This window comes from Leopardus geoffroyi, chromosome B1 (assembly GCF_018350155.1).
Source record: "Leopardus geoffroyi isolate Oge1 chromosome B1, O.geoffroyi_Oge1_pat1.0, whole genome shotgun sequence".
In the NCBI taxonomy this organism is placed as follows: domain Eukaryota; kingdom Metazoa; phylum Chordata; class Mammalia; order Carnivora; family Felidae; genus Leopardus; species Leopardus geoffroyi.
The window spans coordinates 85,580,914-85,594,069 of NC_059327.1; the positions used below are offsets into that span (position 1 = coordinate 85,580,914).

The following is a 13,156-nucleotide window of genomic DNA, read 5'->3' on the forward strand; positions in this document are numbered from 1 at the left end:
ATTGCTTATCTAATTAAATGTTTAAATATTTTAACAAAGCAGCCAAGATTGGAAGCTGCTCTGTTCCCTTCTTTTCTTCTTGTCTTTTTTCAAAAGTTTTATTTATTTAAGTAATCTCTACTCTCCACATGAAGCAGGAACTCATGACCCCAAGATGGTACTCTTCTGACTGAGCCAGTTGGGGCCCCTGTTCCCTTATTTTCTCTGGGCCATATTCTAGTTGCTTTGTATCCATTAGAATGCAAGTTCCAATGTGTTAACAGGTATCCAAAACAGCAGTGGTTTAACATTTAAATAATAGGCTGGTAGGGAGACTCTTCTCCCTAACTTCATTCAAGGCTTTGGGTTCCTTCCAACTCATTGCTCTTCATTATTCATTAGGCAGAATTGGCTCCTGAGTCCTGTGTTACTGTAGCAACTTCATGGAGAAGGAATGAAGGAAAGTGAGAGAAAGAGGGAAGAGGAGATGAGACAGACAGGCAGACACACACACACACACACACACACACACACACACACACACACGCCCATTATAGGCTCCCGACTTCTTTGGGCTATCTCTTATCTCCCTGACTATGGCAAACACCACGGATTGCTCATCCATGTGCAACCTCAGCCTCTTTTTCACTTACAGAGTTGTGATATTGTTTGGGCCTGCAATGCATCACCTAAAATTACTTGACTTCCAAGACTGCAGCTAATTCAGTAGGGAGCTGCATGTGCCAGAGTTAAGACCTCTCCTCCCAGTCTCAATGCCCCTGTCATCAGGGGCAAAAGAGAGTCCCAGAGACCCTAATGGTCAGAGTAAGACACCCACCCCTCGCCCTCACACCTCCATCAATAAAGCTCAAGAAAGAACAGCGGTGTTCCTGGAGCCCCTGACAAGATAGATACACATCCGTCTGTCTTCCCAACGCTCACCATGTTGTCCCCACATTCTACGTTGAGACCATCAAGGTTGATCTCATTAAGCCCTTTATCCCAGCCCCTGACTCCCACGTTAATCCTTTTCTGGACTCTAATCCACACATGGTTCTACACATTGTGTCCCCCGCCTTTCCAGTTCTACTCCCCAGCCTTCCCAGTGCCCAAAAGCCTTGACTGCTCACTAGAGCTCACGGCCATTATGAGCATTGTCTATGTCTTCATCCCTTAAAGTTTCTTTTGCCCTCTTTCTTTCACTGAAATTAGCTCTTGCCTGAGGACACTGCTTCTGAGACACTGAGGACACTTGCCTGAGGACACTGTTCTCGAAGAGTGGTGTTTTCTCTCCCACACCATTTGTACTCAAGGTAGGGTAGATGCCTGCCTTCCCTCTCATTGTTGCTTCCAAATCTTTCTCTCACCTTTCTTCCCAAGATGCCTCATTATTTACCCTGACGATATCAAGTGATACCCCACTTTCTCTCCTTCTGCAATCATCTTTAAACTCTCGGGTCACTCTCCCTCATTAGCAATAATTGCCATGTTTCCGTAATCTCCATTTCATGCAACCAAATCTCTGACCACCACCTCCCAAATTTCCAGGCCGTTGTCTTTAGTACCCCAACTACTGTAATCTTTTGACACACCGAGACCTACAATCTGTTGATTCATCTACCTTTTCACATGCCTCCCCCTCACTGTGTTCTTCCTCATCAGGTTTCGATTCCATGGACAATCATTATAACAGCTCCCTAGTGTACACCCTCAAGTGCCTTGGTTCTTTGTCAGTTATATCCACTTGGCTAAATCACACCCTGGTGAAATCCTGTCCTCCTTTTACTCTGCATCTGCCTCCTGATGACTGAATGTGGCTGGAGTGAAATAAACAGCCACAGTGACGGTCTCACTTTGAATTCACGACCCCCTGAACTCTGGCAGGCCCTGGAGGTTGCATCAGAACCATGCTACATTTCCCTGTCCTGTCTGCCCTCCTGCTCTCCCAGGAAACTATTCCATACTTCTTTCTCATCAGGCCCCAGTACCTTCTCCTCCCCTCACTCTCAGCTGATGACCGTACTTCCTATTTCACTGACAACTAGCAGCAATGGGAAGAGAGCTTCCAGAAGTTCCATAGTCAATGGAAATCCCACCATCGTTGGGGTAGCTAAGGGCCCGGCATCCTGAGTTCTGTCCCATTATGGCTGCAACTATCTGTGCTTCTGGCTGAAGCCCACCTTCCCCTCGCATACCGGATGCCATTCCCTCTTGTCTACTTTCACATGTATCTCCAGTTTTCTCCCTTTTCCTGGATCACATCCATCTGTATACAAACATTGTGTTTCTTTCCCATCCTATGAAGGAAAATGAAGAACTCTCTCTCTCTCTCTCTCTCGCTTCCACTCCCACCCTAGTTACTGCCCATCATCCTACCCCCTCTCATGGCAAAACTCCTTGAAAGAGTTGTCTAGATGCCCTGTCTCTAAGCCCTCTCCTCCTGCTTTCTTCTGAACCCATCCAGCTATAGGCTTTCACTTCACTGCTGCACAGCCACTGGCGACTGCACACTGCTGAGTCACCGTCCACCCCATCCTCATCCCCCTCGTCCTGTTCAGCAGCAGTTGACAGTTGATGCCTTTCGTCTCCTTGAAACACTTTCCTCACTTGGTTTCCAGGTTCACACACACACGAGTTTCCTCTTGCCTCACCAGCTAATCCATCTTAGCTGTGTTACTGTCTTCTCTCATTTATTCACCCTGTAACTTGGGGTGCCCCAGGATTTAGCCCTTGGACCTCATCTCTTCTCTACTCATCCTCATTCCCCTAGTGATCTCCTGAATCTAAACAGGACTCTCTAAATGTATATGTCCAGGTCAGGCCAGTCCTCCCACCAGACTCACATGTGGAGCTACCTACTGAGATGTGTGAGAAGCACCTCAAATCTCATACATCTCCAGCCAGACTCCTAGAATTCGCACCAAAGCTTGCTCCCTTCACCTTCTCCGTCATAGTAAATGGCTGTTCCCTTCTTCTAGTTTCTCAGAATATCATTGTCTCTGTTTTCATGTCCTACATTCAATGTCAGCAAATTCTATTTTCTTCCCCTTCAAAATACATCCAAAATTAAACCATTCCTCACCACTTACCTTAACAATATTTTCTAAGCCACAGACATCTCTCCCCTGATCTCCCTTCTTCAGTCTCAGTTTCTCTCTGTTTTTCACACAGCAGATGGAAGGAACCTGTCCTGATGTAAATCAGATTATTTGAGTCTGTGCTTATGGACTTCTGTTGGGTCTCCACTTTGCTTCAAGTAAAAGCTAAAGTCCTTACAACGGTGGCTTTGTGATTTTATCACCTGCTACTCTTCCTGTCATTCATTTTGCTTCAACCACACTGGGCTGCATGCTATTTCTGGAAATAACGGGTGCACTCCTGCCTCGGGGCTTTTGCACATGCTCTTCTCGCTGCACCAGAGTTACTTGCAGCATTCCTTCCTTTACTTTGTTCCTGTCTGTGCTCACATGTTACCTCCTTAGAAAAGCCTTCTCTGATCACCCTGTTGACAGTTAAAACCTCCCCAACCCAGCCGTCATCAACACTCTGTATCCTTTTTCCCTGCTTTATATTTTTCTTGTACTTACCATCTTTCTAATAAAATGTATAATTCACTTATTCTTTTTTTTTCCTTCCAGTAGGATGTAAGTTCCAAGGGGACCAGGAGTTCTGTCTGTTCTGTGCATTGTCATACCCACAGGACATGTAACATTATTTAGTTTAATAAATATTTGTTGAACATATGAATGAATTGAGTGGCCAGGCGACTGTTCTGGCTAGTGAGCTGTAGAAGCCCCTGACAAGAGCAGTCCTGCCCAAAGAAAAACTCAGGCTTTCCTTGGAATCGTAAATGAACTCTGAACACTTCGTCACCGTGTTGCAGGAAGAAACAGCAAGTTGCTTCTATTCTTCACACCCCACTGTCTACTGAAACCAAATGGTTTGTGATCTCTCAGCTATAGCCCCGTCTTTCCATCTGTAGAGAATATGCAGAATTCCTAGTATTGCACTGTGAGGGCAGTGACAACCCACACAAATTGCCAACCAGTAAACTGACCGGTCCCAGACATCTGCCTATTCACTGGGTCAGCTGGATCGATTCGGGGGCCCAAATTAGGAGGCCTTCACAAGGTTGCTGAGAAAAAAATTAGTTCAGAGCAGCAAGTCCTCCATCTAATCGTGACTGAGTGATTGATATGTGCAGATGAAATTGTGGCTTGGATGTAACAGTGCCTTTTCACCCTTGTCATTTGTCTTTCACTCTTGTCTGGCCTTCCCTTGGAGGTGGATGGAGGGAAGACACCATATATCTTGTGCCACCAGCCAGTCACTAGTGAAGACTGCAGGTGTAGAGCCTTGAGTTCTGCTGGTTGTATCATAAAAGGCCAGGGACTTGTGCATGCGTGGGGTACAACACATTGCCGAGGACTGCCAGAGCTCCTCATAATCACACAATTCTCTGCGATGATTAGCCAGCCAGTCGGGTCTTTCCCTAAACCTCCACAGCCCTGTTTCAGCCAGCCCAACCATCCATAAAACCCAAATCAACTTGTTTGTTTGTGTTATTCTATTGATGGGTGTCCCTGTTGGCAGGATAATCCATATAACATGAAACTGTTGCATTTGAGAGATTCAGTGACAGGTAACTGGAGACGGAGAGGTGTTGTGACAGACCCTAGAGATGGAGCTGGCTGCCAATGGAGCACAGGAGCGATGGGGCTCCCTCCAACCCAAAGGGGAGAAACAAAACATCCTATTAGAGAGCAGCGAAGCAGCAGGTTCACTTTCCCCTGTTGTATCTTGGGGTGGATGGTCCATTGAGCCTTGGCAGGGAAGTATTAGAATATTACAGTTTACTAGTTGCTTCCTATCTTCAGTTAGGTAGAATTCAGGCAAGACACAAGTTTTGTTCCAAGCTGTCATATCTGAAAGGTAAATGGAACCAGCAAGATGGATATACAGTGCTGTCAAGAGGGGCCACTTTTGCCCATGGCCGGGGATCCAAGACTTCTGGGAACCAGACACTTAGGCACCCTGCTGGATTTCAAAGACTGAACCCTCTGCCCTAGGCTAAGGCTGATGTGCGCCAAGGCCGGGATGAAGGAAACATGCAGGAGATAAGACTGGGACAGTATTTTTATCACTACGTTTCTTACTCCATTTTGTAAGTGAATCTTACTTTTGCTCTCACTATAATGCCAGCCCTAATCTCTCCCTTGAGCTTCAAAGCCTAATCTCTCCCTTGAACTTCAAATGTTTGCCACATATTTGGAAACCTCATAAGCATCACAATTGCTCTTTTCCTGTTTCCCCAATTCCGACTGAAGAAATCTAGTGGTCATGTCTGAAGCCTAGCAGGGATTCTAGTCTCCCTCTTTCAGTCAGTGCAAAGTCTTTCCAATGAAAGCTCTCAGATATTTCTCATCTTAACCCCTACTTCCTAGTCCTTTCTGCTATGGCTTATTCTTTGGTCATCTCTCGCATGAAACTGCTTTCACTATAGTTTCCTAAATGGTGGTTTCTCTGGTCTCAGTTTTGCCTTCCTGAAACAATATATGGCTACGAGAATGATCATTCTGAAAAAAAATTTTTTTAATGTTTTTTATTTACTTTTGAGAAAGAGCAAGACAGAGCACAAGCAGGGGAGGGGCAGAGAGAGAGGGAGACACAGAATCCAAAGCAGGCTCTAGGCTCCGAGCCATCAGTACAGAGCCTGACGCAGGGCTTGAACCCATGAACTGTGAGATCACGACCTGAGCAGGTCAGACACTTAACCAGCTGAGCCACCCAGGCGCCCCCAGAATGATCTTTCTAAAACACACATTGCACATGATAGTCTTCAGCCGTGTTTCTCAACTGAAGTGGTAGCCTGTAGTGATGTTCCAAGGTATGTAAAGTCATCGGAAAAAAAGGTTGGGAGAAGGGCAGAACATGACTCCATCCATTATCTTTATATTAAAACAAATACATTTTAGCTAGATTTATTGTGGTGACCATTTCACAATATAGGCAAATATTAAATCATTTTTAAAAATTTTTGTATAAAGTTTCTTTATTTTGAGAGAGAGAGCGTGCGTGCGTGAGAGCAGGGGAGGGGCAAAGAGAGAATCCCAATCAGGCTCCATACTGTCATTGCAGAACTGGACAAGGAGGTTTGAACTCACGAACTGCGAGATCATGACCTGGGCCGGAATTGAGAGTCTCACGTGTAACTGATTGAGCTACCCAGGCACCCCTGAAAATTACTTAACCGAAAAACAGAACAAAACAAATATATACCGTAGAATGGGCTGCAAAACTGCACACATTTTAAAAGAACTTCACAGACATTTCATGACTGTGGTGGGCTATTTCAGGTTACGCCTCCACCCACATCCCTTTTATTCAAATTTACTGCCATTAGAGGGTTTTTAGAAGAAATGTTTGAGAAACACTGGTGTATAGGGAAAACTTCAAGGTCTTTATCATGGCTTATCAAAACGATCAGCAGAACCAGATTCCTGTTTTCACCTCTGAATTTTCCCACTATTATCCTTGAGATACTGAATAGCTTCTAGGAGTATAGAGACCATGTTTTGAATGCCTCCTTGCATTTTGCACACAGTGTTCCAAATAGAACACTTTCCCTTGCTTCCCTTGACTGCCTAACTCACACTCCTTCCAGAGTCCCCTCAGGCAGCACATCCTCCAGAATGCTTCTCTGTCTTCTCCCCCTGCCCCCCGCCAACCCCCCCCCCCCCAGCTGTCTGGGCTCTGTCCTCTATGCATACTATTATCACTACAAGTTAGGGGCTGAAACCTTATTCAGCTGTGCTCATATTTTCCTTCATGGGGACATCTTTCATTTCGTTCTAGAAAGACCATTTTAAAGTGACCACTTGGGCCTTCTCTCAGAAGCTCATTACCTCTCTCAGAAGACAGAGAGATTCATCTGAATGGGGAAATTGGTCAGACTTGACTTACATAGACCACACTGACAGGGGGTGCAGAATGGCTTCCTTAAAAAGGCAACTCGGGCCATCTCTGGACTCTTTCTCTTATAACATCTCTTATGTACTCTATGAAAGAAGGGCCAGTTCTCCCTGCTTTTTCCCCCCAAGTAGTGAGCACATGTGACAAGTCACCCCCTTTGTGGGTGTGGCCCCACTGTTGTCCAGCAGCTCTTTTGATAATGGGGTGGATGTAAGTTAACTTGGATAGGGAAATAGGACATCCCAGCACACACTGCAATGTACCCATTGTCAGGCAGCCCCAAATAAAACTGACAGCCAGTGTTTGGGGCTGGTGTTATCTATGTGTACCCAATAAGTTAAAACCCTAATAAGGAGAAGGAAATTTGTAACATCCGAAATCTCACAATGATTTAAATTATCAATTAATTTAGTTGTACCAATTAGCCTATAAACTTCCTGAAGGCAAGAACTACCATATCTTTTTTTATTGCTGTATGTCCCTTGACACACAGTAGGTGGCACATAAAAGGTGTTTAATTATTTTATTTGTTAACTTTTTTTCTGATTATAGAAGCAATGCAGCATGATAGAACAAAAGAATTTTTTTTTTTTTAATTTTTTTTTCAACGTTTATTTATTTTTGGGACAGAGAGAGACAGAGCATGAACAGGGGAGGGGCAGAGAGAGAGGGAGACACAGAATCGGAAACAGGCTCCAGGCTCTGAGCCATCAGCCCAGAGCCTGATGCGGGGCTCGAACTCACGGACCGTGAGATCGTGACCTGGCTGAAGTCGGACACTTAACCGAACGCGCCACCCAGGCGCCCCAGAACAAAAGAATTTTATAAAAATAGGAAACAAAAAGTGATTCAACAAACTAAAGATTATATATTAACAGCATGTAAACTTGTATACTTTTTCTTTTTTACTATCTGTACATTTTTTTTGAAAAAAGGAAATGATTTTATGTACAGTTTTGTTTTTAAAGAACAGTTGTTTTGGGGCACCTGGGTGGTTCCGTCGGTTAAGCGTCTGACTCTTGATTTCAGCTCAGGTCATGATCTCACGGTTCGTGAATTCAAGTCCCACATCAGGCTCTGCACTGACAGCAAGGAGCCTGCTTGGGGTTCTCTGTCTCCCTCTCTCTGCCCTCCTCTGTTCATGCTCTCTCACTCTTTCAAAATAAATAAATAAACATTAAAGAAAATAAAATAACAAAAATCAGTTGTTTGTGCAACATTAAATATAAATGTTCTTATATAAGATGATTTTCATAGCTGCATAGTATTGCATTGATAAATGAATAAAAAGTAGCCCATTGATAAGTAATATTTCTCACACATTTATCAAAGCATTTTTTCATGTGCTTTCCCACATGGTTTACATGCGTTATTGCATTTCTTCTTCCCAACTCTGGGGCAAGAATTTTTTTTTTAAGTTTATTTATTTATTTTGAGAGAGAATGTATGTGTGAATGGGGGAGGAGGAGAGAGACAGAGGGAGAGAGAGAGAGAACCCCAAGCAGGCCCTGCACTGTCAGCACAGAGCCCAACTCAGGGCTCGATCCCATAAACTGTGAGATCATGACCTGTGCTGAAATCAAGAAATTGGATGCTTAACCAACTTTGCTACCCAGGCGTGGGGCACGGATTTTTATCCATTTGCGTATGAAGGAACATAGGCTAACAAGCATTAAATAGCTTGTCCAAGGTCACTTGGGTATTAAGTGGCAAAACTAGGATTCAGTTATATATGATTTAATACCAGAGCCAATATAACTTTTAAAAGGATATTCTGGGGGCACCGGGGTGGCTCAGTAGGTTAAGTATTGAACTCTTGATTTCGGCTCGGGTCATGATCTCATGATTTGTGACATTAAGCCCATGTCAAGCTCTGCACCAACAGTGTGGAACCTGCTTGGGATTCATTCTGTCTCCCACTCTCTCTCTCTGCCCCTCCCTCACTCGTTCTCTCTCTCTCTCTCTCTCTCATTCTCTGTCTCTCTCAAAATAAATAAACTTAAAAAAAAAAAGGATATTCTGTAATTTATTTAACATATTTCCATTGTTGGGCATTAAGGTTGTTTCTTATTTTCTTACAATAATAAGTAATGCTGCTTATATTAAACATCCTTTGAGCCAAATCTGTGTATATATTTCTCGTCGTTTTCTTCAGATAAATTCTTAAAAGCCAGTATTTTGGCTCAATTGGTTTTTTCCTTTAATTACAAATCTAATATGTGCACAAAATGAAAAATTTGGAAAATATTAGATAGCACAGAGTTATAAAGCAGAAACTATTTATAATAATTCCACCTTCCAGATAGTACTATTTTAACGTCTTACTCTTTCTCCAACCTTTTATGTGTATCATATGTACATATTTATATATAAACTATATACATGCACATATGTGCATGCACACACACACACACACACACAGGCACACAGAGAGTGTTATATATAGCTACATCAAAGCATATATTTTACTTTTTTGTTATGTATTACAGAAAATTGTATGATAGTATTGATACATATATGAGCATGTACGCATATGCTTTCTTTGCAGGTAATCAATTAATTAATTGTAGAAACCATATTTTGGAATTTAAGGAGAAAATTCTACGTTTAAAAAATAAAACTGAAAGAAATCGCCAAGAGCTGATCAATGCCTTGAGTAAAATGAAGTATGAAATGACACAGAGAGAAAATACATCCACGGACTTAGGTTTGTGTTACTTTTGTTTTTGTGTGTCGTGGTTTGTTTGTTGGTTTTGTGTTTTGTGTTTTGTGTTTGGAAATTTAGATTTTCTGCTTTCTGATTTTAGGACATTTCTCCCCAACCACTAGAACTAAATTAGTACTTGCTCTTTTATTGTGAGACATACAAAAATCAGGTAAGAGATAGCACTGATATGCCTCTTCTCTGTAGCCCAGAAATGGTCTTCCTGTGCTTTCTGTGTGAAATGCACCGCCTTCGTGTTCCATCCAAAAGACACAGCCATTGCCCTGAGGGTCACTCTGACCCCTCCCCTCTCCCTCTTGCTTATTTCCATTTCAGTCAGCAAGCAATCCTGTAGGTTGGTAATCCTATGTACTTCACAAATCTGTCCACATTTTCCTATCACCATCTCTGCTGCTCTAGTGAGGACATCTTCATATTTCATCTGAATGACTGCTAACACTTCTATTTTTCCCTCTCCAGACTTGTTCCCACCTGTCTATTTCCACCATAGACAGTGAATGCTCACTCTACTGTATATCATCCTGCAGTGGCTCCCATTTCTCCAGGATAAAAAGTCCTGCCTCTGTTTCTCCTTTTGTAGCCAGGTACTCCCTGCTCTTAATTCCTTGCAACCACTAATCAGTTCTCTGTTCTTATAGTTTTCCCTTTTCCAGGATTCCATACAAATGGAATCATACAGTGTGTAATCCTTGGAGACTAACTTCTTTCACTTAGTTGTTACGTGACCAATATATATAAACCATATACATGCACACATGTGCATGCACGCACACACAGGCACACATTGAATGTTATATATAGCTACATCAAAGCATGTATTTTACTTTTTTGTTATGTATTATAGAAAATTGTATGATACTGTTGATACCTATATAAGCATGTACACATATGCTTTTTTTGCAGGTAATCACTTAGTTGTTATGTGACCAATTGTTGCCTTTATATTGCTGAGTAGCATTTCATTATATGGTTGTAGATTGGATACAGTTTGTTTATCCTTTTGCCAATTGAAGGACATTTGGGTTTTCATTTTTTGGCGATTACAAGTACATAAACATTCATATATAGGTGTTTTTGTTTGACGAGAATTTTCTTTAGCATATATATATATATATATCCTGAATACGTATCGGATGGATATGTGATTTGGAAATGTTTTCTCCCAATCTGTAGCTAGTCTTTTCCTTCTCCTTGTGATGTCCTTCAGAAAGCAAACATTTTTAATTGTGATGAAGTCTAATTTGTCAATTTTTCTTCTTTTTTATTTTTTGGTGTTATCTTTAAGAACTCTACCTACATCATGGTCATGAAGATTTTCTTTTATACGTTTGTTTTTAATTTTATAGTCTTGGCTTTACATTTAGGTCTATGAAGTCTTTGAGTTGGTTTTTATAAATGGTATGAAGTATAGGTCAGGATTCAGTCTTTTTCATGTGAGTGTCCAAGTATTCTAGCACCGTTTGTCAAAAAGATTGTCCTTTCTGCATTGAATTACCTTTGTACTTTTTTTTTTAATCAACTGACAATATTTATATGGGTATATTTCTGGATTCTCTATTCTATTCCATTGGTCTGTGTATCTCTTTTTAATGTAATACCATGCTGTCTTTTTTTTTTTTTGTCTTATTTATTTATTTTGAGAGAGAAAGAGAGAGAGAGAGAGAGAGAGAGAGAGACCAGAGGAGGGGCAGAGAGAGAGGCAGAGAGAATCCTAAGCAGGCTCCACATTGTCAGTGCAGAACCTGATACGGGGCTCGATCCCACAAACTGCGAGATCGTGACCTGAACCTAAATCAAGAGTCGGATGCTTAACTGACTGAGCCACCCAGCCACCCTAATATTATGCTGTCTTGATTACTGTATTATGTATTATGAATTAAATTAGATAATGTGAGTCTTTTAATTTTGGTCTTCTATTTCAAATTTGTAGAGGTATATTCAAATGAATGGTACAAGTAGAGTAATTAAATGTTGAGCTACAAAACAAAGTTATAGATACAAACTTTAATGTGATATTAATCTGAATAGCAGATCAGATCAATTATAGCATGTTTCCATTATACTTCATTTGGAACTGACAGTTCTGTTAGTCTCTGGTTATGTAGCCCAGAGTGCTAGACTTAAATATTACTTTTTAAATAAATATGAATCATCACTTCTAGGCCTTCTGGCTAAGATCACATGTATTATCTGTTCTTATAAGTTTAAAGAAATAGGAATCAATAACATTTGAGCTATAAATTATAGCCAAATGATTTTATTAATTCACATTTAATAGTATTTCTCTTATATATTGAATACTGAATTAATCTGATACTTACATTATGAAAATTGTACCAAAGAGAGAAAAATCTCTATAGTCATGAACTTAGAAACCCTATTTTTTCTCTTTTTCAGTTGAGAAGAAAATGAATACACTGGGTAAGGATGAAACAGTGTCTAATAATACATTTGAAGTCCTAAAGTTCTTTTTCCCTCATCTAAGGAAAGTGGGCAGAATTTATCCTGATGTAATCATTGGCAAAGAGAAAACAGGTGGTAAGCAAACTTAGATTTAGAAAATTAAATATAGATATTTTGATCTTGGGGGACAAGCTTTTAAGTTTTTTTGAACACTTCTCTATTATTATGGATGCTTTTATGTTTTAAAATGTAATCCATTGATATAATACTCTGATACATAGACCACCAGCCTATGTGGCATTAATTTGGACTGCCAGAAATCAGTACATTATCTGGAAGAAGAAACTAGTTCAGTAGATATTTAGAGACTTGAATTCAAATTCAATTTTAATACAGATGTTTTAAAAACAAGTCATTATAAGTCACATGCAGATGTGACTTGAAGCATCTGGCAACCCTTATCTCCCTTGGTTTTGATAAGTGCATTCTTATTCAGTTATCTTCCTATTCCCCATCTTTCTGGGGGCCAAGGTCAGCAAAGTCTTTACAGAAGAGGTGATGTTTGAGCTAAGCCTGAAATAATGAATTTAACCTAGCAGGTATTAAAGAAGAGAAAAAGCGTTTAAGTTGGAAGCAGGGATATTAGGGCAAGTCTGAGTGCTTGCCATTCTCACAAACCTCAGTCATCCTAATGAGTGAGTCACTCTAGGCCAGCGGCAGGAAATTACAGCCCTTGGGCCAAATCTGCTATTTTAAAATAAGGTTTTGGTGGACCAAGGTCAGTGTTCATTGTTACTTGTCTATGGTTGTTCTCCCACCACAGTGGCAGAGTTGCGACAGAGACAGTATGGCCTGAGAGACAAAAATGTTTACTATCTGGTCCTTTACAGAGAAAGCTCACTGATCTCTGTTTGATCTAGGTAGTTCCTTGGGAATATGTAGGATTGTTTGATATCACATGCCTCTGCCAAGCCTGTTGTGTTGGGATGGGGATGCCAGACGGCGGTGTTTAACATCTGAATTCTCACAGTGTTCCATATACTGAGTTAGTATGTTTTCTTTCATTATCTCATTTGA

At 41.2% G+C, this 13,156-nt stretch overlaps 1 protein-coding gene and 1 pseudogene across 9 annotated transcripts in view; both read left to right on the forward strand.

The window, feature by feature from the left end:
- Nucleotides 1–13,156, forward strand: part of MGAT4D (MGAT4 family member D) — a 72,762-nt gene that overhangs the window by 24,380 nt on the left and 35,226 nt on the right. For 7 of the 9 annotated variants that reach the window (XR_006709584.1, XR_006709587.1, XR_006709585.1 and 4 more), the window contains exons 3-4: nt 9,500–9,658; nt 12,074–12,214. Coding sequence is in view for 6 of the 9 variants with exons in the window: in XM_045467025.1 (XP_045322981.1) it covers nt 9,500–9,658; nt 12,074–12,214 (300 nt within the window). In the remaining 3 variants the exon portion in view is untranslated. The remainder of the gene's footprint in view (nt 1–9,499; nt 9,659–12,073; nt 12,215–13,156) is intronic. The other 2 variants (XM_045467048.1, XM_045467057.1) reach the window with 2 other exon arrangements.
- LOC123596655 lies at nt 11,828–11,950 on the forward strand (annotated as a pseudogene).